Below are 25,413 nucleotides of genomic sequence, written 5' to 3' on the forward strand. Positions count from 1 at the left end.
TCTCCGCTGCTCCGGCCGTCCCTCCACCGGCCCCGGCACCGCTGGCCGCAGTTTCCGCCGCGATGGGGGCTTCCCGTGCGTCCCGGGGATCCCGGGCCCGCGCGGCCGCGGCAGCAGCAGACCGCACACCCCCGCCCACCGTCTTGGTGCATCCCGGCGCTACGGCGTCTGAGCAGGGCCGTAAAGCTGCGGCGACGGTTCGCGTTTCTCGTGTCCGCTTGACTGACAGCTGCGCGGCGGGAGCGGGCGGCGCGAGCGGGAGGCGCGAGCGGGAGGCGGCGGCGCAGGTACTGCGCCTGGGGGTTGTGGGGGCGTGCGGCCAGGGTCCCGTGGCCGGAGGTGTCCGACCGGGAGCGGCTGGAGCCGGACGCGAGCGGGGCGTGCGAGTTCGAGCCCAGAGCCGACACGCAGCAACAAGTGGGGTCCGGCGCGGGGGCTCGGGGAGAGGGCGGGCGGGGGCCGGGGCGGGTCTTCCTGCCGCCCCTCCTGGCCGCGCCGAGTAGTGGGTTCCTCCGCCTCGGCCTCTGCCCGCGGGGTGTCCGGGGCTCTCGGCGCTGAGTTCGGGGGTCCCATTCTGGACGCGGCCCAGCCCCTAGGGGCGCCGCCCTGGCCTCAGCTGCGCAATTACGGCCCCCGCCGGCAGCTCCCCGCCCCGGGCCCCTGTCCGCGTTCTTTCCGCTCTTTCCCGGGAATGTGGTCGGGGTGCGCCCTCCCGGGTCCCGGCTCTGCTGGCTGCTCGCCGTCCCGAGCTCCCGACGCTCAGACGCGCCTCTGAGCACGGGGAGAGGGGACCCGGGAGGGAGGTCGGGGAGGGCGTCGTGAAAGAGGTGCTCTTTGAGCTGAACCTGGAAGACCCCGGCACAGGGGATCCCTGGGCAGACTCCCGGAGGCTGCACTGGCAGGACCCGCTGAAGGCCTAAGCTCTGGCTTGCCCTGGAGCTCAGGGCCTACGGAGGACGAGGGACGAGGAGCCCGTGTCTCTCGGATGGAGTGCGGGGGTGCTGGCACCAGCACCCTTCTTGCTGTGCCCCTGGGGTGGGGGTGAGGAAATGGGGGGTCGGTGTGCAGTGAGAGGCAAAGAAGGTCCCTTGGAGGTGCGAGGTGGGCTGTGGGGGGTGGGTGGGCCGCAAAGCGGCACCCATGGGGGGCTCTGGGCTGGTTTGCCGGCCTGGGGCTTCTGGCTGGGGTAGGACCTGTGTTGGGTTCCAGGCATCAGCTGCCGTTTTCTCAGGGCAATGCTGCGTCTGCCTTAGTTGCAGAGGAGGAGGACGAAGGGTTTTCTGGGTCCGGAGTGGTGCTGGCCAGATCCACTGCACGCTTGGGGTTTCCGCTCCCACCCTGGCCAGGGCCCTGGGCAGCTTCCCCAGTGGCATTTGCCATACCCCACCCAGCCACGTGCGGAGCCACGAGCCGAGGCCACTTCCCTTCCCTGACCCCCTCCCCCCAGGATGAGTGGACGCACATCCTGCTCTGGGCAGAAGGGCAGGACAGGGGCCCTGAGTAACGGTGGCCTGGGGTCAGAGCCAGGTTCAGCTGCGAGGCTGCTGGTGGCTGTGGAGGTGAGGGGGGCAGGGGGGTCCCGGATGTTAGCAGGGTGGGCCCTGGGGAGTGGGTGGGGGCCTGGAGGCTTCTTGGAGGAGGGTCCAGGGCCTGTCCCGCCCCTGTTCCTGCCTGCAGGAGTTGTTTACTCAGAGCAAGGGGTGGTGGGGAGTGAGCTGCTCTCCAAATCCTGGCTTGGGCCAAGCTGACATTTTTGGAATTCCGAGTGTGTGCGCTTCCTATCCCTCCATTTCCCAGCAGAGCCCCTGAGATCTGGAGACTGCCCCAGCCTCAGGCTCTGTGCATCTCCCCCGAGCCCCCACCACATGTGTGCGGAGGCCCCTGGGGGCCCAGGCCTGTCCTCCGTCCCGACTGGGCTCTACCTGAGGACCCTGGGGAGCCTGGGCCTGGCCCTCCTCAGGCAAGCGGGGGTGGGAGGGAGCCTGGTGGGGGGGCAGGGCACTGTGCCGGCCAGCAGGGGCGGGTGAGGGCCCCTCTCTCCTGGGTGTGGAGTGTTGGCGCAGACTCGGCCTGGCTTCTGGCGGGCGGGGGGGGTCTGGGATGGGGCCAGGAGGGTGAGGTGCTGGTTTTATAGAAGGGGTTGTTGTGGAGCCTCCTGTGGTCAGGGCAGGGCACAGGGAGCAGAGGGTGGGCTCCCCCGGCTGCTTCCTGCTAGAGGAGGGATCACTTCAGGGCAAAGGACCAGGGGAAACCCATGACTGAAGTTTTAGCTGCTGACCCCTCCCACCCTGGGTGTTGCCCTGGAAACAGGCCAGCCACGGGACCAGGAGGGCTGGGAGGGGGAGCACGGGCTGAGCCCTGGCTGGGATTCAGCTGAACTTGCACTCTGGTCTGGGATCCCAGCCCACGTTTCCCTGTCTGTAAAGCTCAGGTGGGATCAGAAACTGCCCGCCCGGAGGGCTGCATCCCTCCTGCCGCTGAGGCTGGGCATGACCTTGACTGGGAGAGGGTGTTGAAGGTGTCTGTCCCCAGCCTCGCCCCCACACCTGTGCTCTCTGGCCCTGTCCATGCCTGGGACAGATGTGTGCTCACCCCCAGGGTGCTGTGGGATGGGGTGGGTGCACACGGCGCCACGAGCACACGTGCCCGACACCTCAGCGGTGCACACAGCCAAGGCCACTGCCCACCGTACCCACGCCGTCTACGGTCTACGGTCCTCTCTACGGTCCTGGGAGACCGGCATTGTGAGCAGTGGGGCCTGTAGATGGGGCCGAGACTGAACTGGCCCTAGCCTCACCACTCATATGTCTGGGCTGGTGATATTTGGGAATGTCACTGCCTGCCATGCAGCTGCCCAGGCCTGATGTGCCCCCCAGACTGTTCTCTAGGGGTCTAGGTTGCAGGGGCCAGGGCCAGGGCTGTGGTGGGATGGCACCTGAGGTGCGGCTGCTCCTGGAGCCTGGGGGGTGTGGGAAGGTGCCCCCCACCCAGGGTCCTAAGTCTGTTGCCTTCACCCCCGACTCCCAGCAGATAAATACCCAACAGGTGCAGGGAAGGATTACAGGGAAGGCCTGGAGTGTGGGGTTAGCCTCGGTGGTCCCAGGAGGAAAGACTGGGGGACCTCTGGACTATCTGTCCCTCCCCTGGGGCTGCTGGGGGTGTCAGAGTGGTGTCTCCAGCCTCCAGGGCTCAGGTTTGGGTGGGAGGGGCCTGGTCCCACCCAGACTCCGTGTGCAGCCCCCAGTCCCTGCTCCTCTGTGTGCATGAGGGAGTTCCAGCTTGCTTGGGACCCCCCAGGGTGAGGGCTTGGGACGGGCACTGGGGCCCCGCAGGGGCTGAGGCAGCCAGGAAGCCCACAGCATAGGCTGTTTGTGTTGGCGGGCCTCCCTACCTCCTCAAAGCTGCCTCAGAGCCCGTGGGCCTGGGGGGCCAGGGTGTGTGGGCTTGGCTCTGCTGTCTGTCCTGAGCTGCCCCTGCTGGGCTGTGTGGAGACCCCGAGGTCTGGGCTGGGCCAGGATTGAGCTGCTGCCCTGCTGCTGGGGCTCAGAGAGGCTGCTCCACGGGCATGGCACCCAGGCTGCTGCAGACAGGCTGCTTTATCATGTAGGCAGGCCCCTCTTTGCGGAGGACCTCCGTCTGGCCTTGTGGGTGTCTGAGATCTCCTTGCAGCTCAGTCCCCGGGGCTTTTCCAACCTGCAGAGCTCTGGGTGTCTCTCTTGGGGCTCTCGCTCAGCCAGGGTTGGGGTGGAGGCTTTATGGTTCCCTCCTGCCCTTGGGCTACTGGAAGGACAGTTACCTCACTCCAGAGAGCTAGTTCTGAGGGGCGAGGTGTTGCGGGGTTGAGCCAGCAGGGCAGGGAGTAGTGGGCACTGCGTTTGGCTGCACAGGTGGGTTTGGGGCCTCTCCCTGGCCAGAAATCCCTCAGTGCCAGGAGGACAGACTCCCCAGCCTGGCACCCATGGTGGAGGAGGGCCTTGCGGGTCATTGCTGGCAGCTCCATAGGGAGGGCGTGAGGCCCTTTCCTGAGCTTGGGTGTCTGCTCAGAGCCCAAGGCAGGGTGGGGTAGGGGTGCTTGTGCCTGGTAGGAAGCAGACAGCAGGCTGGTCCAGAGGTCCAGGACCCCAGGGAGGAGGCACTGCTGCGTGTCTGTGTGGGTGCAAGCATGTGTCTTGGCCTGTGTCTTTGCATGTCCGTGCTGTGAGTACGTCTTTGAACATGTGTTCTCTGCACACCGTGTCTCTGTGAGTGTGAGTCTGTGTCCCTGCCTGGCTGTCTCAGAGGCCTGAAGGAGCAGAATTTGGTGACTCAGTCATTGATTCAAAGCTCTCCTGGTTGGGGCTACTCCTCAGTGGTCTTCTCCGAGTCTGGTGGTGTATCCCCTGCCCACCCCGACTGCCCCTCTGCCCTGTAGGGACCTGGCCCCAGGTGGGGGTTCCCTGCCCTTCTCTGGGAGCATCTCTGGCTGTACAGCTGAGGGTGGAAGCCAGGGCTCCACTCTGCCCATCTTTCCTTCTGCAGAGCTTGGGGCTGCCTTGGTCGCACCCACCACCTGCCTGCCCACTGGTCAGCCTTCAGGGACCCTGAGCACCGCCTGGTCTCTTTCCTGTGGCCAGCCCAGGTATGTCACGGCCCGGCTGGGCTGGATGGTTGTGGTGGGCAGCAGTGGGCTTGCCTCTGGGTCTCACTTTGCCAGCCCAGGGGCCTTGCCAGCGGACACTTTGACACCACACCTGAGTATCTAATCGGAGCTCCCGTGGGGAGGGGCTGGACTTTGGAGACAGGGTCCCAGAACACCCCAATTGGGGTGTTGAAGGACCCTCCCCGACTGAGCTCTGACACTGTGCCTTGCCCGGGCCCCTGACTGTGTCTGGGCAACCCAGTGTGAATCTTGAACTTGGCAACAGAAGCAAGCCCAGCTCCCCGCCCCCACCCCCCCCCAACCCCGCTCCTCCTGGCCCTCAGTGGCCTTGTGAGGTTTTTGATTTCTTCTTGAATAGGCTTCATTTGCTCACCTGGGCGATGTGTGCAGAGCTTTGTAGATGGGAAAGGGGACGGGAGGGGTCTTAGGGGACACTGGGACTGCATCCTGGGCGCTGGGCTCGGTGCAGGCACCCAGACCAGCTCTCCCTTCGCCCTCCCACCCGCCTGGGACCCTCGGGCCTTGCCTGCCACTTCCCCTTCCAGCCCCAGCCACAGAGGGACGCAGGGGAGATGGGGCAGGGGTGCCACTGGCTAGCCTGGCGGCGGATGCTCTCCTTGGGGTGGCTCGGGTGGTGTTTTTGACTGCAGGTGGGGTCTGGCTTCTCCCAGTCAGCCTGGGGTCCTCCCGGGTCCCCGTGGCACCTGCCCTTGCCTGGCCCACGAGTAGGTGCTCTGAGCGCTGCCCAGGTCACATGCGAGCTCCCTGGAGGCGCTGCGCACGGCTGAGTGTCTGCCCTCAGGTTGCACCTGCGTGGCCAGGGGAAGGGGGCCGGGCGCCATCTGCTCTGTGGGCAGAGCTGCGGGTGAGGGTTTCTGTCAGGGTTGGGGTCCCAGGGCTCCTGGGGTCTCTGCTGGGCCCCGATGCGTGGCCGCCGTTCTGACCCATTCCTGGGGCCCAGACCCACCAAAGAACCCCCAGGGGAAGGACAGGGTAGGGGCCATGGGACGCCCCAGGATGGCCGTGTGGGCCTTCAGGGGACCTCCAGGCCAGCCTCCTGTTCTCTGGGGGCCCCCTGTCCCCTTCCCCCAGCGAGGACCTGGGCATGGGGTGCTGCCCTGGGGCTTGGGCTGCAGTTCTCTACAGAGCCCTTGGGGGGCAGCAGAGGCTTGGGGCACCCAGCCCAGGTCGTCAGGGGTGGGCAGAGCTGCGGGACCTCCCTGGGCACCCGGGGCTTCCACGGCAGCCCTCCCCAGACCTGCCACCTCCCACATCAGTCACTCCAGGAGGACCCAGGCCTCCAGAGCTGGTCAGCCCTGCCATGGAGCACCCCCGCCATGGAGCACCCCCTTCCCCTCCCTTAGCTTCCTCTCCCTCCTCTTCCTCCTGCCCTTCCTCATTCCCGACCTCTGGGCTTCAGGTCATCTGCCAGGAATCTGGGCCACGTGCTGATATCTTCCCAACACCGCAGGGCCCTTGTGCCCCTGTGCCCTGTGGTGGGGCTGGGGCTTCAGAGGCGTTGGTTAGGCTGCAGGGCACAGCTGGGGGCCTCTGTCCCCATCTCCGGCTGTGGGAGGTGTGTGCGCATCCGGCGTGATGACACCCAGGAGTGCAGGCACATCTGCGCACGGGGCCGGTATGTCTGTACCTGTCAAGGGGTGGGGTGGGGTCTTTTACAGGCTGACTTCCAGCCTGGGCTGGAGCAAAATGAAATTCTGGGCCCCTTGTTTAAAAATTACCAATAATTTCAAGACGGGAACAGCAGAGCATCAAGCCAGCTGGGGTGGGTGCGCGCGACTGCCCTTGAGGCCGGCCCCGCTCCCGCACTGGGGACAGCACGGGGCGGAGGCCGAGCCGGGCCCACCTGGAGCGCTCTGCGTCTGTCCTGGGGCTGCCAGCCTCCTGCGGGGCTGCCTGGTGGAGGGGGCGGGGTGGGTATCTCAGGAATCACACCTGCGCTTTTCTGTGTTCTGGAACCTCCCATATAGTCAAAGACTCAACGACACCTGCTCCATGCAGTGCAGGCTGACCCAGCCCCCCCCTCCGCCGGCACTCAGGGCTTCCCAAGGCGCCCGGGGCGGAGCCACTTCAAGTTGCCACCAGACAACAACGGGGTCACCCTCCATTTGCGTAGTGCTTTGAGTATCGTTCTCGTGGTCGGAGGTCTCCAAGCCCGGCCCGGGGCCAGAGTCCGGGCGAGGTACCGTGGGGGGAAGGGCTGGGGGCGTCGGTCGCGGGCTAAGAGCTGCCCAGGTCTCATCCCCAGGCCCCGGCCCCGGCCTCCAGTCCCCTCAGGCGCCCTTCGCGAGCATCTTCCTGCCGCGCGCGAAGGTGGGGGGGCTGGGGCGCCGGCGCGGGCGGAGGGGCCGGGGTCGCGGCTGGTGCATTGCCGGGGGCTGCGATTGGTCCGCCCAGGCGGAGCGCTGGGGTTTGCCGGGCGGTGCGGCGAGGAGGGGAGGGGTCCGCGCGGGGGCGGAGCCGCCGGGGATTGGCCGGGAGAGCGCGGGGCGGGGCGCGCGGGGTCGGGGGCGCGGGGGCCGCAGCGCGCGGGCCGGCCAGGTGTCTGGGTTCCGCCGCCGGGGTCCGAGCGGATCCGCGCGCCCCGCTGCCACCGCGGGGGCCAGAGCGGGAGCAGGAGCGGGGCCGGAGCAGGCGCCGGCCGGCGGGATGGGGCGTTCCGGGACGGCGGGTGCGGGGCGCTGAGCGGCGGCCCCGGCACACCCGGGCGCGATGCGCCGCTCCAGCACGGACGAGTCCACGTACCGGCGCAGCCCCTCTCCGGAGGGCAAGGAGCCGGACTTCGCGCGCGGCGGCCCCTTCCGGCGCTACAGCAGCCTATACGGGCGCGCGGGCGGCGGGGACGCCGGGGGCGCCTTCTTCGGCCTGCACGCGAACCCCGGCCCCAAGGCGGCCCAGGCGCGCTACACGTCGCCCAAGGGCAACAAGTACGTGATTTTCTACCTGGACCTCTCCTTCGTCTTCCTCCTAGAGCTGAAGCGCTGCGGCATGGCGCGCGCCTGCCTCCAGGCCGTCAAGTACCTCATGTTCGCCTTCAACCTGCTCTTCTGGGTGAGTCCGGGGGCCCGGGAAAGACCCGGGGTCCCTCCCGCGGCGGGTCGCGGGGTCTGGGGAGTCGGAGTCGCTGCCCCGGCCAGGCGTTGGGTGCGGTTGTGGGGATGGTCCCGGGAGGACCCAAGACCGCTGCTCCGGCTGGGAGCCTGGACTGGGCGGGTGGGGAAGGTTTGCACCATCGCGGGGTCCGCCCCCTGCACTCAGAGCGGCTGCCGCACGCCCTGGCCCCCTCTTCTCTCATCTCCTTTCCTCACTTGATGAGACGGGACACGTTGCACACGTGCGCGCCGGACAGGGCCACCCGGGCACTGCGCCTCTCCTAGGGTCGGGGTTCGAGTCCGGGTCGTGGCCAGTTTTGCGCGGGGCCCCGGTGCCTCCTCTGCGCCCGCTCCCTCCTCGGTGCAGCCGTTATCCTTGCCTCGGCCCCGCCCCTCCAGGCAGGCGACCTGTCGGGCCCAGGGACTCACTTCCGAGGGTTTGAGCCGGCTGCCGCTAAGGTCCCCCAGTCGCCGGGAGGGGCTGCGGAAGGGAATCCTGGACACTGAGCAGGGCCGTGGGCCATCAGTGCTCGCGGGAGACACTGGCTTTCCCGAGCCTCCGGCAGCAGAGGCTTCCCTAACTTTTGCGGAGGTGGGGTCAGGTGTGCTCAGACCTGCAGTGGTGTCCGGTGGGGCCCTGTGTGCTGGATGGAGCAGAGCTGAGGTAGAGGGAGGACAGGGTTCCACCCCACCCCAGCCCCATGTCAGCAAGAGGTGGGGCAGGATTCCCACCTGGCCAGGTTGGAGCAAGCCTCATGGAGCCGCGACCCTGTCGCCCTCCTGTGGAGGGCAGCTGCAGTTGGGGGTGGCCAAGGATGACCTGAACCGGGCCTGGGGCTTTGCTGGCTGGGCTGGGGGAGGTGAAGTGATACCAAGGTCATTTTGTGCCCTATTCTTAATTCCTGAACCAGCTCCCGCAGCTGGGAGGCGGGGGCGTGGCCTCAGCTCCTGCCTAGGCTCTGGGCTTCAGAAGGAGGCTGTCCATCTGCATAAAGTCCAGCTGGGCCAAGTGCCCAGAAGCCTGGGTCTGCCTTCCCACCTCTCCCCTCCTGAGCCCAGGCTCCTTCTCTAGCCAGCTTGGGGTGGGGGCAGGGGGGTCCCTGGGAGGGACAGCCAGCCTGGGTTGCCTGCTGAGTGTGACCCAAGGAGGCTCTTGGCCCAGACATCCACCTCCAGAAGGGGTCACCCAAGGGTTTGTTTTCCGCAAGAGGCTCTGGAGGGGTGAGGCCCAGGCCTGAGGGGCGCCTTGGAGGTAGGGGTGGTGGGAGGTGTGGGTGTGGCCTGGAGCTGGTGGGTGTGGGGGGTGGGCTGCAGGTGGCTGAGTGACCAGAGTGTTTCTGTGACTGGGGGACGGGGCAGAATGACTGAAGGGCAGTGGGTGTGGGGGCCCGGCAGGCACGCAGGCAGGTCCTGGGAGGGGAAGCCCTCTCTCCTCTCCACCCTCCTCCTGTCCTCGTGGCCTGGACACCTGCCTTCAGGGAGAAAGAAGAGGGTCCTTTCCCAGGGGGGTCTCTCTGCTCTGAGAGCAGCCCGCCCTCATGGAGGACCCCCAGGTGGACCTCTCTTTGCTCTGTGAACCCCAGAGAAGCCTCCATTCCTACCGTATGGCAGACACACTCCCCCATCCTCAACCTGGGAAAGAACACACAAGGAACCCCCTTGGGACCCTATTCTGGGCTGGAAAATCCAATTCTCACTTTTTTATCTTTGTTTTTTGAGATAGAGTCTTGCTCTGTCGCCTGGAGTGCAGTGGCGTGATCTCGGCTCACTGCAACCTTCCGTCTCTGGGGTTCAAGCGATTCTCATGCCTCAGCTTCCCGAATTGCTGGGATTACAGGCGCGCATCACCACGCCTAATTTTTGTATTTTTAGTAGAGACAGGGTTTCACCATGTTGGTCAGGTTGGTCTCGAACTCCTGACCTCGTGATCCGCCTGCCTCGACCTCCCAAAGTGCTGGGATTACAGGCGGCCCCAATTATTTTTTATTAATCAATCACCACCTTCCCGCCAGTCCAGCAAACTGGAGCCCCACTGGCTTCATACACCAGCCTTGGCCCCCCCCAACCCTGGGCTGGTGCCCAGTGGGGGTCTAAGGGTGGGGGCGGGGCAGGGGAAATAAGAATGAGTGGGGGTTTTGCCAGGAGAGTCTGTCCTGGGCTGATGTCCCTGCCTGCTGTGTCCTGAGTCACTGTGAGCTAAGCCCTCTCCTCCTGGCGTGAGGCTATTTCAGGAGTCAGGCCTAGCGCGCCCCTTCCCCAGGGCTCCTTTCCTTTTGGGGGTGCCAGCCCCCTGTTGTCGGGGTTTTTGCCGCCCACTCCATTTCCTACTCGTTGGGAGACCAGGGGATACAACCTGGCCCTCTCCTCCTCCTCCTCCGTCTTCTCAGGAGCGAAGTTCAGGGGTTAGGGTGGTGGGAGGGACGTCCCCCCGGCGGGACCTCAAGATCCCGGCGTGTGTCTGTCTTGACCCCCCGCTGCTGGAGTCCTGCTGGGCCTGTGGGGAGGGCATGGGGGAGCCCCAGTGGGCAGCCAGTGACCAGAGCCATGGGCAGTGGTGGGAGCCGGGGTGGGGTGAGGAAAGTTGTGTGTGACTGGGGGGCTGTGCCCGTCCTGGGTGTGGCTGTGGGTGTGGGGGCAGGGGCTGAGCCCTGTAAGTGGTACAGGTGCGGCCAGGGCACTGGGAGGGGTTGGGGGGCTGGGAGTGGGGTCCCATGCCTGGCTCCTGTGCGGTGGTCAGGGTGCAGCTTCCCTCTGCCCCCAGCTTGCCTGGCTGCCCCTTAGCTTTGCTCTCCTGTGCCCTCAACCCCAGCCTGGCACCCCTCTCTTCCACCTTTGCCTCCATGTTCTCCTCAAAACCCTACTTCTTCCAAATGCAGACCCTCCAAGGCCCTCACAGTACTCCTGGCTTCCAAGGTCTCTTTGGGTCCAGGCCTGAGCCCCCCTCCACACCCATGGTCAGGCTAGGGCCCCTGGTCACTGACTGGGCCTGGGGCAGCCTGGGGGCCTACCTGGGAGGGGAAGGGAGGGGCTCGCTCCAGAAGGCTGATTGACGTATTTCTTTACAGCGTTGGTTCGGATTTCCCAGGCAGGCATCTTTGCTGGGGTCTGGGAGGGTGGGGCTGCTGGCAAGAGTCTGTGCTCAGAGCCTCCAGCTTTGGGTGGAGTGGGGAGGGTTCCTGGGGCAGCCAGGGTGGGGAGGTAGGATGTGTCCTGGCCTGGTGGTGGGGGACCCGGTGGGGCCTTCAGAGTTCAGAGCACTGGTGCCAACTCCTAACCCCATGGACATCTGGGGACATGCTACCTGCCTTCAGCAAATAGAGGCCCTCACCCGGTGACGGCAGCTCCGCTGGGGCACAGCCACTGAGCCTTCCTTTGAGCCCTCCCTGCAGAGGTTGGGGAGTGGGAAGCAGGCTGCCGGTGGTGGGGCCGGGGTGTCTCCTGGGAGCCTCATTCTGGGGGAGGCTGGGTGCAGGGCCCGTGAGCCTGAGCGAGGTGTCCTGGGCCCAGGCAGGTGCCGACACAGACACAGGTTAGCAATGGTGAGGGCGTGGGGGGCTCTGCTGCCCTGGGACCCCCACCTTCAGGCCTCTGTGCTGCCTTGTCAGCCCAGCTGCTGCCAGCGACGCTCTTCCCCTAATGGAAGTGGAGGTCCCGGGGCGGAGGGGAGAGGACGGGGGCCTGCTCTTCCCGCCTGTCAGGGATGGAGGTAGCCGAGCTGTTTAGCAAGGTGCCACCACGAAGGGCTGTCCTCCCGCCCTCCTGGCCTCGGCTCCTTCCAGACGCTGCTCCCCAGGGTGGGTGCTGCTCCCCTTTCTCTTCACCCGCAGCACCAGGAGCTTGGTGGAAGCTCAGGCCGTCTCCGCACTGTATGGTTAGGGCCTGGCTGGGGGGCCGGGGTGGGGGTTGGAGTCCCGCCTGCCAGTGTGGGACGCCAGGCAGGTTCTGCCCTCCTTGAGGCCTCATTTTCCCATCTGCACCATGTGGGGTGGTAGAGGGTGAGGTCCCCATATACTGGCCTGGCTCGGGGGTTGAATGGAAATGTGGGAGGCCTCTCAGTCCCCCACCACCTGCGCTGATCCCCGGGGAGACCCCCCAGGTGGGCAGTGTGAGTCTTGGAGCCAGGTGGTCCAGGGCCCCAGCCTGGAGGGGCACGGGGGCTGTCCTGGCTCTGCGCTGCCTGGGCTGTCAACCCTGGAGGTGTGGGGGCCCCTCAGCCTCACTGCCCACTCTCTGTTGTCCCAAAGGAAAGTCCTGGCTGCGCTTGAGGCCTCTGCTCTAAGATCAGCAGTGAGCCTGGTGGAGGGGTGCAGTGGGGGCTAGCCTTGGCTTCCCCTCCCCTGGGATGAGCTGAGACGATGTCTGGCAGATGGCATGGCCGGCCCGCCTGGCGCTGGCCTCTGGGCAGCACAGTGTCCCCAAGGGTGGCAGAGGGCTCTGCCTCCAGCTCCCAGGCCTCTCTTTGAGGAGTTTCACATCCCAGGCCAGCCTTTGGATCAATTGTTCGGAAACAATCCATTTCTGAACAAAGGCCCTGACGCTGGCAACCACAGCCTGTCTGAGCCTTGGGGAGTGTGTGGCTCCCTGTGGGTGGGGAGCAGCAGCGGTCGGTCGGGGGACACTGCCTGCCCAGCTGTGGGCTCCAGGCAGCTCTGGTGCTGTTGGGGGTAGGTCAGACTTGTCCACCCGGTGACACAGGCCTGGCTCCATGGGGCCTCTGCAGGTTCCAGGTCCCAGCTGGCAGCAGGGCAGGCAGGCCGGGCCTCTGTGTGGAGAGGGCTGTCTCCGGGGGCGGAGATGTGGCATTGGCAGCTCAGGGCTGCAGGGGGCAGGCAGAGAAGTCAGGAGGCCCACGCAGGGGGACGGGAGTGAGCGTGGGGGACCTGGGCTCCCAGCCGCGCCTGTGCGATGTGAGCCGTGGTCCTGGCCTGATGACGGCAGGCCGCCTCCTCGCTGTTCCCACGCAGCCCGGCTGCACCCACAGCCCCGCTGGGTCACAGTCTCCTCCTGGATTCCTGTGCCTCCAGCAAACTCCTACCCACCCTGCAGGAGCCAGCATTGGCACCCTGGGCAGGTGCCCACTGATGAGGGCTGTTCTGCCCTCCCTGCTTTGGACACTGGCCTCAGGGTGGGCCTTGGTCACTGGGTGGGGCTGGTCTCCTCATCTCTGGGCCCTGGGGTCCCTTGGAGAGCTCCTAGGGTCAGGGGTGAGGGAACGGAGGACAGATGGGGATGTGGAAACAGGACGTCGCTCAGGGCCCACAGCTTTAAGGAAACAAATCACAGCGAGCCACACAGATTGTAAGTGGACAGACTTGTCATCCCTGGAAACCAGCATCCCAGCCATGATGGGGACGTTCCCGCCAGCCCAGAGGGTCCTGAGGCTGTGCTGGCTGCTAGCATCCCTGTGTCTGGACAGAGCCCTGGCCCCTGCAGGGACCCAGCCCCCCATCCTATTCCAAGGACGTGGCTGGCAGCCCAGCCATCTGCCACAAAGCCGCATGGCCGGAGGGGCAGTGGGCTGAGGGCTGAGAGCTGGCCAGCGCGGCCCCCGTGGGCCCGGAGGGAGCATACTCCATGGACTCCAGTGACTGCACCCCTGCCCAAGGCCTACAGGAGGCTCAAGGGGGCCGTCCCCCAGCACCTGCCCAAGAGGCTCAGGTGGGCTGTCCAGACCGGAAAAGAAGGGCAGAGCAGAGAATGCATGGGCCTCAGCAGCACCTGCACACGCCCGGCGCTGGGGGACGGCCCCCCGAGCCTCTTGGGTGGGCGCTGAGGGACGGCCCTCCAAGCCTCTTGGGCTCCTAGTCTTGGGCAGAGCCATCAGTTGCTGCTGAAGATCAGGGTGAGCGAGTGTCTGATGGACTGAGCCTGGGGCCTGGTACGCTGGACGGACATTGGCCAGAGATGGTCTCACGCAGGTCCTGGGGGCAGGTTCTTGGCAGTGGACAGTGTGAGCTGATGTCTGGGAGAAGGACAGGCCCCAGGCACCGCTGACTGGAGGTGAAGAGGTCTGGGACGGAGCGCCTCTCCTGGGCTGTTCCCCCAGCTGCCATCATCCCTAGGGTTCCTCTCCCCAGCTGTCATGGGGCGGGGTCAACCTCCCACCTGAGCTTGTGTCTGGCCTGGGGGTGGGGGGCAGCAGTGAGGGAGGGAGGCTTTCAGCCTATTCCTATTTGTATTGAGCGCGTGGGGAGGGAGCTCCTCTGGTTTCCGGGTCCAGGCCCAGATGCTGGGTGGGACCCTGGGAGGGTGCGCAGGCTGCCAGCCACACCCCTAGCTGCTCCCCGTCTGGCTGCATTTGACCAGAGGGACCTGGCCCTCCTGGCCTCAGCCCTGCTCATCCTGCCTTTGATTTTCTGTCTCCAAGCTAATGGGGCCCATTTTCTCTTGCGCTTTGAGGCTATAATTTTCCTGCCAAAATGTTTTAAAAGCTGCATACACAGAAACACTTTCAAAATTGCAGGTAATTTTATTAACCACGTGCACGCATTTTATCTGTGTGGGTCTGCCAGCACGCTGGGGCCTCGGGGCCTGGGGGACGCCGGGTTGCAGGGCAGTAATGCGCGCGTGTGGCCACGTGTGATGGTGTGAGGCGTCTGTGGCAACGTGGGCTGTTGTCTGTCACAGTGTGTGTGACCGAGCCCGTCTGGTGACAGTGGGTGTCTCTTTCCTGCCGTCTCCGGTGGAGGTGAGGATGTTTCGTGGAGTGTTAATTAGGGAAATCAGTTCCCACCAGGGCTAGGGCAGTTGTGGGAGGGGCCCAGGGCTGGAGGTGTAGGGTTCCTTCCTGCCCAGCCCTCATGGAACGGGGTTTCCCACACCTGGCATGGCACCAGTCACTCTGCACGTGTCCTCCCTGTGTCCTTCGACACATCCCCATGGGGCGAGGGGAGCTTGGAACAGCTCATTTTCCTGATGACAGGAGAGGTCTGTGTCCTTGGAAGGCAGAGGCAGATGGAGCAGGCAGTTTGGGTTTTGTTTTGTTTTTTTTTTTTTGAGACGGAGTCTCACTCTGTCGCCCAGGCTGGAGTGCAGTGGCATGATCTCTGCTCACTGCAAGCTCCGCCTCCTGGGTTCACGCCATTCTCCTGCCTCAGCCTCCCGAGTAGCTGCGACTACAGGTGCCCGCGACCACGCCCAGCTAATTTTTTGTATTTTTTAGTAGAGACGGGGTTTCCCCGTGTTAGCCAGGATGGTCTCGATCTCCTGACCTCGTGATCTGCCCGCCTCGGCCTTCCAAAGTGCTGAGATTACAGGTGTGAGCCACCACACCCGGCCCCTGTTTGGGTTTTAAATGACAGTTTTCTCTGTTGTGCTAGCACCTCCCCTCAGTTCAGGGACCTTCACCCCCAGCCTGGGCATTTCGTCTGGAATGAGACTTGTGGGGTTGCTTGGCGCTTGAGGCCAGGATATACTCTGAGCTGCTGATGGCCATCTCCTCTCCTGGGGCCTCGTTTCCCTCTGACCTCCTGCCCTCATCACCTGGTGATCTGGACCCAGGGCCATATCCCTTCTCTGCCCAGTTCTTGGGGCAGTGATGGTGTCAGGCCGTTTGTGGGTCCCCCTGGTGCCCTGTCTGCCCCTCCACAAGACCTGGGAACTGCGGGAGGACATGGGGACAGCCCAGGGGCAGGCTGGGGTTCCTGTGTGCTCGGGAATGCCCCTCAGTTCCGCATGGCCTTGTCTGTACACGGTGTGTGTGACCTTGTGCCCGACGGTCTGGAGGGACCATTGAGTGGGCCATTGCCTGTCCAGGCCTCTCCTGTGCTCCAGAATGTTACGAGGGATACCTCTCCAAAGGGGTGGGTGGGGGCGCCGCGTTCACAGTCAGCACCCTGGACAGCCCATCCCCCAGCTGCTGGTGCATCCCATAGCAGGGCCAGGTCCCCCGGGAAGTGGGGGCATCTCTGTAGAGCTGGCAGACCCCTGCCCACCCTGGGGCTGTGCCCCAAGCCCAGTGCTCCCAGTGAGGACAGATTCTCTTAATTAGGGATGTCCCCTGGCACTTCTGCCACGGAGCTGGCCTCTGGTCCTGCACACTCCAGACACATCCACCCTGGCTCTCACACACCCCGGCTCACATGCACCCCGGATCCCACCCCCGCTGACACTCACCCCGGTTCCCATGCACCCCAGGCTCACATGCACTCCCGGCTCACACGCACCCCTGCTCACACGCACTTCAGCTCACACGCACCCCTGCTCACACGCACTCCGGCCCACACGCACCCCGCTCACACACCCCGCTCACCCAGTTCCCACGCACCCCAGGCTCCCACGGACCCCCGCTCACATGCACCCCGGTTCCCACGCACCCCAGGCTCCCATGCACCCGGCTCACATTCACGCCCGCTCACACGCACCCCAGCTCACATGCACCCCCGCTTGCATGCACCTCGCCTCCCACCCCCGCTCACACACACCCCCGGCTCGCATCCTGGGCTCACATGCACCCCCGGCTCCCATGCACCCCTGGGTCACACACATCCCCGCTCACACGCACCCCAGCTCTCACGCACCCCCAGGCTCACACCCCCCAGCTTGCACCCCCGGCACACATGCACCCCGGCTCACACGCACCCCCGGGCTCACACGTGCCCTGGCTCACATGCACCCCTGGGCTCACATGTGCCCTGACTCGCACACCTGGGCTCACATGCACCCCGGCTCACACGCACCCCAGGTCACACGCATCCCCACTCACATGCACCCAGGCTCACACACCCACCCCCAGCCCACACTCATCCCCGCTCACACACCCCCCCCCCACTCACACACATCCTGGCCCACACGCACCTTGGCTCACGCGCACCCCGGCTCACATGCACCCCGGGCCCACACGCATCGCCTCTCGCACCCCAGCTCACATGCACCCTTGCTAACATGCACCCCCCTCTCCCAGGCACCCCGGCTCACACGCACCCCAACTCACACGCACCCCCACTCACACGCACTCCGGCTCACCCTGGCTCACACGCACCCCAACTCACACGCACCCGCACTCACACGCACTCCGGCTCTCACCCTGGCTCACACGCACCCCCTATTACACGCACCCCGGGCTCACACGCAACCCCTCACACGCACCCCGGCTCACACGCACCCCCTCTCACACGCATCCCAGGCTCACACGCACCCCCTCTCACACGCACCCCCGCTCACACGCACCCCTGCTCACACGCACCCCGGGCCCACATGCACTCCGGCTCACACGCACCCTCACTCATGCACCCCGGGCCCACCCGCACCCCAGCTCCCATGTACCCCTGCTCACATGCACCCCAGCTCCCATGCATCCCGGGCTCACATACACCTTGACTCACACGTCTCAGGCTCATGCATCCATCCCCTGGTGCGTCTCCAGGCCGCCCTCCACCGGGCTGTGCTGGCTGCCACCCCCAAGCCTCTTCCTGGTCTTCTGGGAAGCCTCCCCTATCACCCTAAGCTGCTTCTGGGGCTGGCTTTGCTCAGAAGCCACACCCAGGCTGGGCGCTGTGCCCAGGTCTCCTATTGGCTCCTTAGCAGCACCCCTGCAGCCACGAGGGGCTGTGTGGTCAGAGCCAGCAAGTCAGCCCCTGCCTCGGTACTCCCAATCCTGGGGCCCAGAGCACAGGGGTGACCCCTCTTCCTGCACCCAGTCTGTCCAGCTCCCCTGTGTGCTGTGCCTGGCCTGCTGGGGAGGGGCTCTGGGCGTGGGTGTCAGAGCTCAGCAGGCACCGGGAGCCAACGGCTCAGCAGAGCTTCCCAGGATAGGTCCTGCGCTGGCAGCCTCCGGACAGCATTCTGTTTTGAACTTTAAGCGGAGATGCTACCTCTGGAAGGCCGGGGAAGGACAGAGCCTGCCTTCTCCCCAGGATGGCCTGAGCGTGTGTGGGACTTGTGGGGCCCCAGCAGTGGGGGGAATCTGCTCTGAGGGGATTTTACCCTGTGGAGCCCAGAGGGACCGAAGACACCAGTGACAGGCCTGGCCTGAATCTTGGGGCACCAGCAGCCATGCTGGCCCTTGGGCAGGGAGCTGTGTCCCATCTCCCCAGCACAGCCTCCTGCCTGCCAGCCAGCCAGTAAAAGGGTGGCGGCCTCCAACCTCCAGCCTGGCTACTGGCTGATGCACTGCTCAGGGAGGGGCAGGTGAGCGTGCACACGAGGAGGGGGCATCTCCCACCCCCAGGCCCCCTGAGGCAAGAGTGTTGGGGCTCATGGGCCCTCCGTGGGCCCTGCCAGGGTGGAGGCCCCAGGCCTGTCTTGAGCTGGGCTGGTGTGGCAGGTGGGGGTGGGGCGGCTGCTGGTGGCCAGCAGCTATCCCAGCCTTGGTTTCTGTCTGGAAAGTGGGGTGTGAGTCTGGCCCCTGGGGCTTGGGAGGCTTTTATGGGGTGACTTGGGGCTTCTGGTAGTCCCCCGGGAACCCCCAGAGCCTGGGGTCTGAGCCTGTCCTCAGGCATGTGGTCTGGGTGCTCCAAGGGGTTTCATCAGGTTGAGGGGTGGCTTTGCCAGCCCATTCCCAAGTCCTGTCCAGTCCAGGGTGGGGCAGGGATCCCCCAGGGCTGCGCGGCCCTTCCCCAGAACCAGTCAACCGTCGGCACCCCAGGATGTCTACCCACCACCCACCTGGGCGCCCACGCTGCAGACCGGGAGCTGGTCAGCATTTTCGGGGGACTGCTTGTCCCGTGCCCAGGCCTGGAACATATCTCCCGTCTCATCCTGAAACGGCCCAAGCCCGAGGCCTCTGTCTGAAGGTGGGGTCCTGGCGGACCCCTGCTTCCCTTGAGGCCTTGCCGGGCCAGCAGCCTAGCACCCTCTCTCTGGGCGCAGCACCCCCTCGTCTCCCCCTGCCTCTTCCTGTTTTAATTGATTTTTATAAGAACAAGCACTTAGGAAACACAGTAAGAGCTCCGGCGGTTACAGACACTGCAGGAGGTGGCCCTCCGGGTGGCAGGTGCTCCTGTGGGACCCGCCTGCTTTGTTCCCACCAGTGCCCATGTGGCTGTAAGAAATCATAACTTGGCCGGGCGCGGTGGCTCATGCCTGTAATCTCAGCACTTTGGGAGGCCGAGACGGGCTGATCATGAGGTCAGGAGATTGAGATCAAGACCAGCCTGGCGGCTGGGCGTGGTGGCTCACGCCTGTAATCCCAGCACATTGGGAGGCCGAGGCAGGCAGATCACGAGGTCAGGAGATCAAGACCATCCTGGCTAACACGGTGAAACCCCGTCTCTACTAAAAGTACAAAAAATTAGCCGGGCGTGGTGGCGGGCGCCTGTAGTCCCAGCTACTCGGGAGGCTGAGGCAGGAGAATGGCGTGAACCGGGGAGGCGGAGGTTGCAGTGAGCCGAGATCACACCACTGCACTCCAGCCTGGGTGACAGTGCGAGACTCGGTATCAAAACAAACAAACAAAAAAGACTATTGTGGCTAAACCATCTCTACTAAAAATACAAAAAATTAACCGGGTGTGGTGGGGCATGCCTGTAGTCCCAGCTACTTGGGAGGCTGAGGCAGGAGAATCACTTGAACCTGGGAAGCGGAGGAGGTTGCAGTGAGCCCAGATGGTGCCACTGCACTCCAGCCTGAGCAACAGGGTGAGACTCCATCTCCAAAAAAAGAAAAAAAGAAAGAAATCATAACCAGGAGCAGAGCGTGAGGGAATCAGCGTTTCTCCTGCCACGAGTGACGGGACAGCCGGGGACATCACAGAGACCTTGTCGGGAGCTGGGAATTGGAATCCTGGGACCACCTGCCAGGAAGCCCCATCCTGGAGTGAGGGCAGGGCTGGGTCTCCCTGACAGCACAGTCTGGAAAGGCTGGAGTGGCCTGTCAGGTGGGGAGTGGGCCTTCTGCACTGCGCAGACCAGACGGCGAAGTGGGGTTAGGGGTGTGCAGACTGCGTCCTGGGGCCTAAGATCCTGTCCCTTTGGCTCCAGGCCAGGGGTTGGGCGGATCCCTCCTAGAGGGAGTGGTTCAGAGGCACAAGGGAGCCTCCCTGACTGTGGCCATGGAGTGTGGGTTTGGGGATGGGGTGCCAGCCCAGGGTGTCGGGAAAGACTGGCCTGCCCTGGACACCCCCCCGGGCTGCCGTGGGATTTAGCAGGACTCTGGGTGGTTCTGGCTCAGGCTGGCAGGCGGCATGGCTTTGGGCTTGTGGGCCCCAAGCTCTGGGGTCCAGAGCTTGCACTGGGGCCTCACCCTGTCTGTGTCTCTCATGTTGCTGTGCCCCAGCTGGGAGGCTGTGGCGTGCTGGGTGTCGGCATCTGGCTGGCCGCCACACAGGGGAGCTTCGCCACGCTGTCCTCTTCCTTCCCGTCCCTGTCGGCTGCCAACCTGCTCATCATCACCGGCGCCTTTGTCATGGCCATCGGCTTCGTGGGCTGCCTGGGTGCCATCAAGGAGAACAAGTGCCTCCTGCTCACTGTGAGTGCCGGGGCCCAAGCGATGCTCCGGGTGGGACCACGCAGGGTGGGGCTCCGGTGGTCCCCAGGTCTTGGCTGCTGCAGTGACCCCCCAGACGTGGGCACCACCTCTGGGGCCTGACCTCCAGGCTGGCAGTGTGGCCCGGGGCCCTGGCCACTGTTGGGTCTTCCAGGCTACACTGGGGCTGGGGGGTGATTTGCAGAGCGGTGTGGGGGTCACTCAAGAGAACGTGCTGTACCTTGTCAGGGGCCTCCCCTGACGGGACACTGGCCCTGGTGAGTGCAGGCACAGCCCCACACACACGTACACACGCATGCGCAGCCTTTCACGGGCTTGCGGTCTCCATGACTCATTCCTGACCACCCCACCCCCACTGTGGCCCCTTCCCCAGCTTCTTGTTGGGGGCCTGGTCTCTCAGCTCTCTGGGACTGTCTGCTGGGACCCTCCCAGCCCCCACCTCGCCTCGGGGATGGACTTACAGGCAGGGATATGTTTATCCTCCTTAGAAATGTTAATCACAGATAATTAAAAAGGAAAAGGGCTCCTAGATGGAAACACAGGCTTGCTACTGATTAACATGCCTCGCCGAGGCCGTGGGCCCTGCGGGGGGTGTGCAGCCTGCTGAGGTCCTAAATCACGAGGCTTCCGATCACTCCTTTGTCTGGGAAGCCCTGGATGGGGTGGGGCCTCCCTTAGGTCGCCTCAGCCAGTCCACTCCCCTCCGTACCCCTTCCTGGGGGCAAGCCCCAAGTCTATCAGCCTCCCTGGCATCAGGTTGGGGCCCAGAGACCCCTGGAGGCAGTCAGTGGGGGTCTGTGGCAGCCCTGCTGGGGCTTGGAGCTCCTCAAACAGTTGAGGAAGCTGCTGTGTGTGGGCCCCACCAGGCCTGCAGGGACCAAAGCCCAACCCCCTTTCCCATGGGTGACTTGGGACCAGAACCCTGGGTACCTCCTGGGGGTGAAGGACTCCTGTGTCCTTAGCCCAGCACCCTGTCTGCCCCACTCACGCCCACTCTGCCTGGGCCCCCCAGCTCCTGGACACACACTGTCCATGCCTGCCCTCCTCTTTTGTGGGTGTCACTGACCCCCGCATGGAGGAGCAGCAGGGCTGGGGTCAGGCTGAGCTTCGGGGCTGCCGCCAGGCGGGGGAAGCTTGCATGGTCAGAGGTGGGGCTGGCAGCCTGTGGTCTTGCTGGAGGGGGCATCAGCCACGCTGGCTGCCCTGAGGACTGTGACGTGTGGGCAGAGGGGGCCTCTGCAGCCCAGCTGTGGCTCCTGCTGGGGCATCTTCCCACCATGAAGACAGGCACCCAGCGAGGCACCTGCCAGACACTCAGAGGCCCCTGGATGGAGGTGTCCTGAAGGCAGCTAACAGGGGCTGGGGCCTCAGGAACAGGGACTTGTGCCCACTTGGGGGTGTCTGGGTTGCCCCAGGGATGGGGGCAGGGGAAGGGAGCCCAGGCCAGCCCAGGGCCCCACACTCAGGGGCTGAGCAGGACACAACAGCCACAGTCCCTGGACCTGGGGCCAAGGGTTCTGAGGTGGGGGCGGCGTTCTGGGCTCTCTGGGAGTGGGGGCCTGGCAGAGGTTTCTTGGCAGCACCAGGTATCCATGAGGTACGTGGCCCTGGCCCCTGGCATGCTATGGGGCGGAGGCCTGGGGCCTTTCGGGTCCCCGTCTGAGCCTGCCCCCTCCACAGTTCTTCCTGCTGCTGCTGCTGGTGTTCCTGCTGGAGGCCACCATCGCCATCCTCTTCTTTGCCTACACGGACAAGGTACGGCTGCCTTGGCCGCAGGCCCAACTGCAGGGCTGGGGGCTCCATCCTCACTCCCAGGGAGCACTGTGGGCCCAGTGTGGACAGAGTGGCCCTGCATGTGCCCTCACGGGCGGGCAGGACAGCGGGTGTGGATTTACCAGGCCTGGAGGGGCAGCGCCAGCGACCCTGGGAGGCTGTGCTGTGGCTCTGCAGTGACTGGGGCACAAGGGCACTGCTACCCCACCCGGAGGGTGCGCCCCAGGTTGTCCCCCGCCCTCTGACGCAGCGTCCTGAGCCGTGTGCTCCCAGCGCCCCATCCGGGCTGCGCACCGTGGGGTTCTGCTCTGTAGAGCGGCCTCTTCTTGGTCACTCACTTATATATTCAGCCATTTGTTTATATTGGGATGAAGTCCTGGCTATTGAGGCTGCACTCCGAGCTAGAACACAACACTACTTTGTTTTGTGAATCACACTGTCCGTCCTTGGCCCTGGGGAGCTTCTGCCGTCTGCTGCTGGGTCCCCTGACGTGCCCCCATCAACAGACTTTTCATTTTGGGGCACGTCCTGACTTCCTGGCACTGCAGGGTGCTCCAGGCTCCTTCATTCCCTGCCCTGGCCCAGGAATCAGCCCCTTCTCCAGGGTGCTCTGGGTCCTCACTGAATATTGGGGACCGAGACCAGGGTGCTGGGTGGGCTCAGCGCTCATAGCCCCTGGCTTTCAGCTCACAGAGCATGGCTGCACGTGTCCCGATGCATGGAGGCACCTGTGTCCCTGTCCTCTGTCCCCCCAGGACCCATGGTCCTCCCCCAGCCTGGGGAGGAAGCCCAGAGGTGGGGGCCCTGGGCCTCAGGGCTGCTGGGAGGACATGGGGCCAGTGTGTCTGCAGCTTGGTGGGCTGGGAGGCGCGGGGGACACTTCAAGACCAGGCACAGGAGGGGCCCAGCTTAGGGGCCGGCGAGGGGGTCTGGATGAGGGAGGCGGGGTACAGTGGGAGGGGCCCTGCTGACCCCCGCCGCACCCCCAGATTGACAGGTATGCCCAGCGAGACCTGAAGAAAGGCTTGCACCTGTACGGCACGCAGGGCAACGTGGGCCTCACCAACGCCTGGAGCATCATCCAGACCGACGTGAGGCGTGGGCAGGTGGGCGGGGTCGGCGGGTGCCCCCTCCCCTCCTGCCTCAGCCCGACCTGAGCTTGCCCCCCAGTTCCGCTGCTGTGGCGTCTCCAACTACACTGACTGGTTCGAGGTGTACAACGCCACGCGGGTACCTGACTCCTGCTGCTTGGAGTTCAGTGAGAGCTGTGGGCTGCACGCCCCCGGCACCTGGTGGAAGGCGGTGAGTGAGACCCCCACCCTGGGGGCTGGTAGGGGCCTAGAGGGTGGGACCAGCAGGCCCTGCCGTGACACGCATGACATCCCTCCCTGCAGCCGTGCTACGAGACGGTGAAGGTGTGGCTTCAGGAGAACCTGCTGGCTGTGGGCATCTTTGGGCTGTGCACGGCGCTGGTGCAGGTATGGCCTGGGGGCCTGCGGGCTCCCTGCCCCCACTTTGTTGGGACCTTCTGAGCCCAGGGAACAAAGTAGCAAAGACCTTGCCCCCAGGAACCCACGATCGGGGGAGGCCGGGGCAAAAGCAGGAGGGCGAGTTCAGGGGGATGGGCAGGGACGGCCTGTGGGGACAGTGGGCTCCCTCCTAGTGGACAGAGGCAGAGGCTGGTGTGGGGTGGAGGCCGGTGGTCGTCCATGTTGGTCGGTGGCCCAGGACTGGCCAGTGCACAGAGGGTGGCAGCTGGGGCCCTGGTGCCAGTGGCCCCTGCTCTTCAAACTCCACAGCCCTCAGGAAGTTCTGGGTGTCCTCATGCCTGCAAGGCTCAGGGGAGGGTGTTGTGGCTCGAGCCACAGGGGTTGGGTGGGGCGTGCAAGCCACCAGGAAGCTGAAGGGCTCTGCCACTGTGTCGCCCACCCAGGGGTCAGGGCCAGGGCACCTGCTGAGGACAGGGACCGCTCTGGGCTTGAGGCCTGAGCCTGTGGAGCTGCCATGCCCAGTCCTCCTCCCCTACCTACAGATCCTGGGCCTGACCTTCGCCATGACCATGTACTGCCAAGTGGTCAAGGCAGACACCTACTGCGCGTAGGCCGCCCACCGCCCGCTTCTCTGCCAAAAGGACGCCCACGGGGAGATGGCCGCACCCACAGCTGCCTTTCCCACCACCAGCCTCGGTGCTCTGCCCCATGCTGGGAGGAGGGAGGGAGGGACAGGTGCCTGGAGCCCCCGGAACCCTGTTTCTGGAAGGCCCTGGCTCAGGTGGCTTCAGGGCCTCCGGACCCCCCCCCCGGGAGGGGTGGCCACGTGCTGGCTGCGGAACCCAGGGCAGGGGTGGGAGGGGCCTCCAGCACTTTTTATATTTACGTATTCTCCAAAGCAGTGTTCACACGGGAGCCAGCCTGTGGCCCCCAGCCTCCTGGGAAACGGGTTGGTGCTGGAGGAGCCGGGTCTTGGCATCCTGGAGGTGGCCCCACTGGTCCTGGTGCTCCAGGCGGGGCCGTGGACCCCTCACCTACATTCCATAGTGGGCCCGTGGGGCTCCTGGTGCATCTTAATAAAGTGTGAGCAGCAACCTTGCGTCTATTGCTCGTCTGCCTTCCCTATCCTATCTTCTCTTCTGGCACCCAGGCCTGGGGCAGGGCAGCCTCTGGCATGAACGGTGCTTAGGCAGAGCCCTGGGGCTGTGGGGTCACCTGGTGCACAGGCTTAGGGGAGCTGCCTGCAGAGCAGTCTCCAGACCTCCGGTTTTAAGGAAATCATGACATTAGCTCTAAGAAGTGGTGACGAGGCCGGGTGCAGTGACTCACACCTGTAATCCCTTTGGCTTTGGGAGGCCAAAGTGGGTGGATAACCTGAGGTCAGGAGTTTGAGACCAGCCTGGCCAACATGGTGAAACCCTGTCTCTACTAAAAATACAAAAATTAGCCGGGCGTGGTGGCGGGCGCCTGTAATTCCAGCTACTTGGGAGGCTGAGGCAGGAGAATCGCTTGATTGATTCCAGGAGACGGAGATTGCAATGAGCCGAGATCGCACCACTGCACTCTAGCCTGGATGACACAGGAAGAGTCCATATCAAAAAAAAAAAAAAAAAAAGTAATAAAAAATAAAAGTGCCAAGGCCCCTGGGGGGCTGTCCCTGAACTGCCAGCCTTTGCTAGGGGTGGCCTGCCTCTGCTTCACCCCCCACCCCGGGGGCTTCCTCCGGAGGTGGGGCTCCTCTGCCCAAAAACCCTCACCCCGGGGGCTCCTCCTGAGGCGGGCCTCCCTCCACATCACCCCCTACCCTGGGGCCTGCTGTCGAGGCGGGGCTGTGCTTTTCCCCTATTTTGTTCCTAGAACTCTGCCCCTTTAAGTGAGCTGGCAGCACAAAGCACCTGTCACAGGGCATGAAAAAAAATGCATCAAGGTGCCTCAGGATTCTCACAGCCAGGGGTGAGGGTTGTGTGGGGACCCTGGC

General features: G+C 64.8%; 1 protein-coding gene across 12 annotated transcripts; it reads left to right on the forward strand.

Moving 5' to 3' along the window:
• The first annotated feature begins 166 nt into the window (after positions 1-166).
• TSPAN4 (tetraspanin 4) lies at positions 167-24,529 on the forward strand. 12 transcript variants are annotated; one of them, XM_034931881.3, is made up of 9 exons: positions 167-287; positions 4,519-4,618; positions 7,629-7,708; positions 19,963-20,154; positions 21,853-21,927; positions 22,935-23,036; positions 23,116-23,247; positions 23,340-23,423; positions 23,978-24,529. In XM_034931881.3, exons 3-9 carry the CDS (start codon positions 7,646-7,648, stop codon positions 24,044-24,046), a joined length of 717 nt encoding a protein of 238 aa, XP_034787772.1. In that variant the 5' UTR covers positions 167-287; positions 4,519-4,618; positions 7,629-7,645; the 3' UTR covers positions 24,047-24,529. The 12 variants fall into 12 exon arrangements, with proteins under 12 accessions (XP_034787772.1, XP_034787776.1, XP_034787775.1 ...); XM_034931883.3 differs by having other exon boundaries at positions 278-417; XM_034931882.3 differs by lacking the exon at positions 167-287 and adding an exon at positions 299-422.
• The last annotated feature ends 884 nt before the right edge of the window (positions 24,530-25,413 follow it).

The sequence above is a fragment of the Pan paniscus genome, chromosome 9, assembly GCF_029289425.2.
Source record: "Pan paniscus chromosome 9, NHGRI_mPanPan1-v2.0_pri, whole genome shotgun sequence".
In the NCBI taxonomy this organism is placed as follows: Eukaryota; Metazoa; Chordata; class Mammalia; order Primates; family Hominidae; genus Pan; species Pan paniscus.

Bases quoted from the DNA above. Each gene is read 5' to 3' on its own strand.
- TSPAN4 (XM_008967000.6), top strand. From the start codon at position 1,866: ATGTGTGCGGAGGCCCCTGGGGGCCCAGGCCTGTCCTCCGTCCCGACT. The intron at 1,961-4,518 runs GCAAGCGGGGGT...TTCCTTCTGCAG, and splicing joins CTGGGCCTGGCCCTCCTCAG to AGCTTGGGGCTGCCTTGGTC. The intron at 4,619-19,962 runs GTATGTCACGGC...GCTGTGCCCCAG, and splicing joins CTTTCCTGTGGCCAGCCCAG to CTGGGAGGCTGTGGCGTGCT.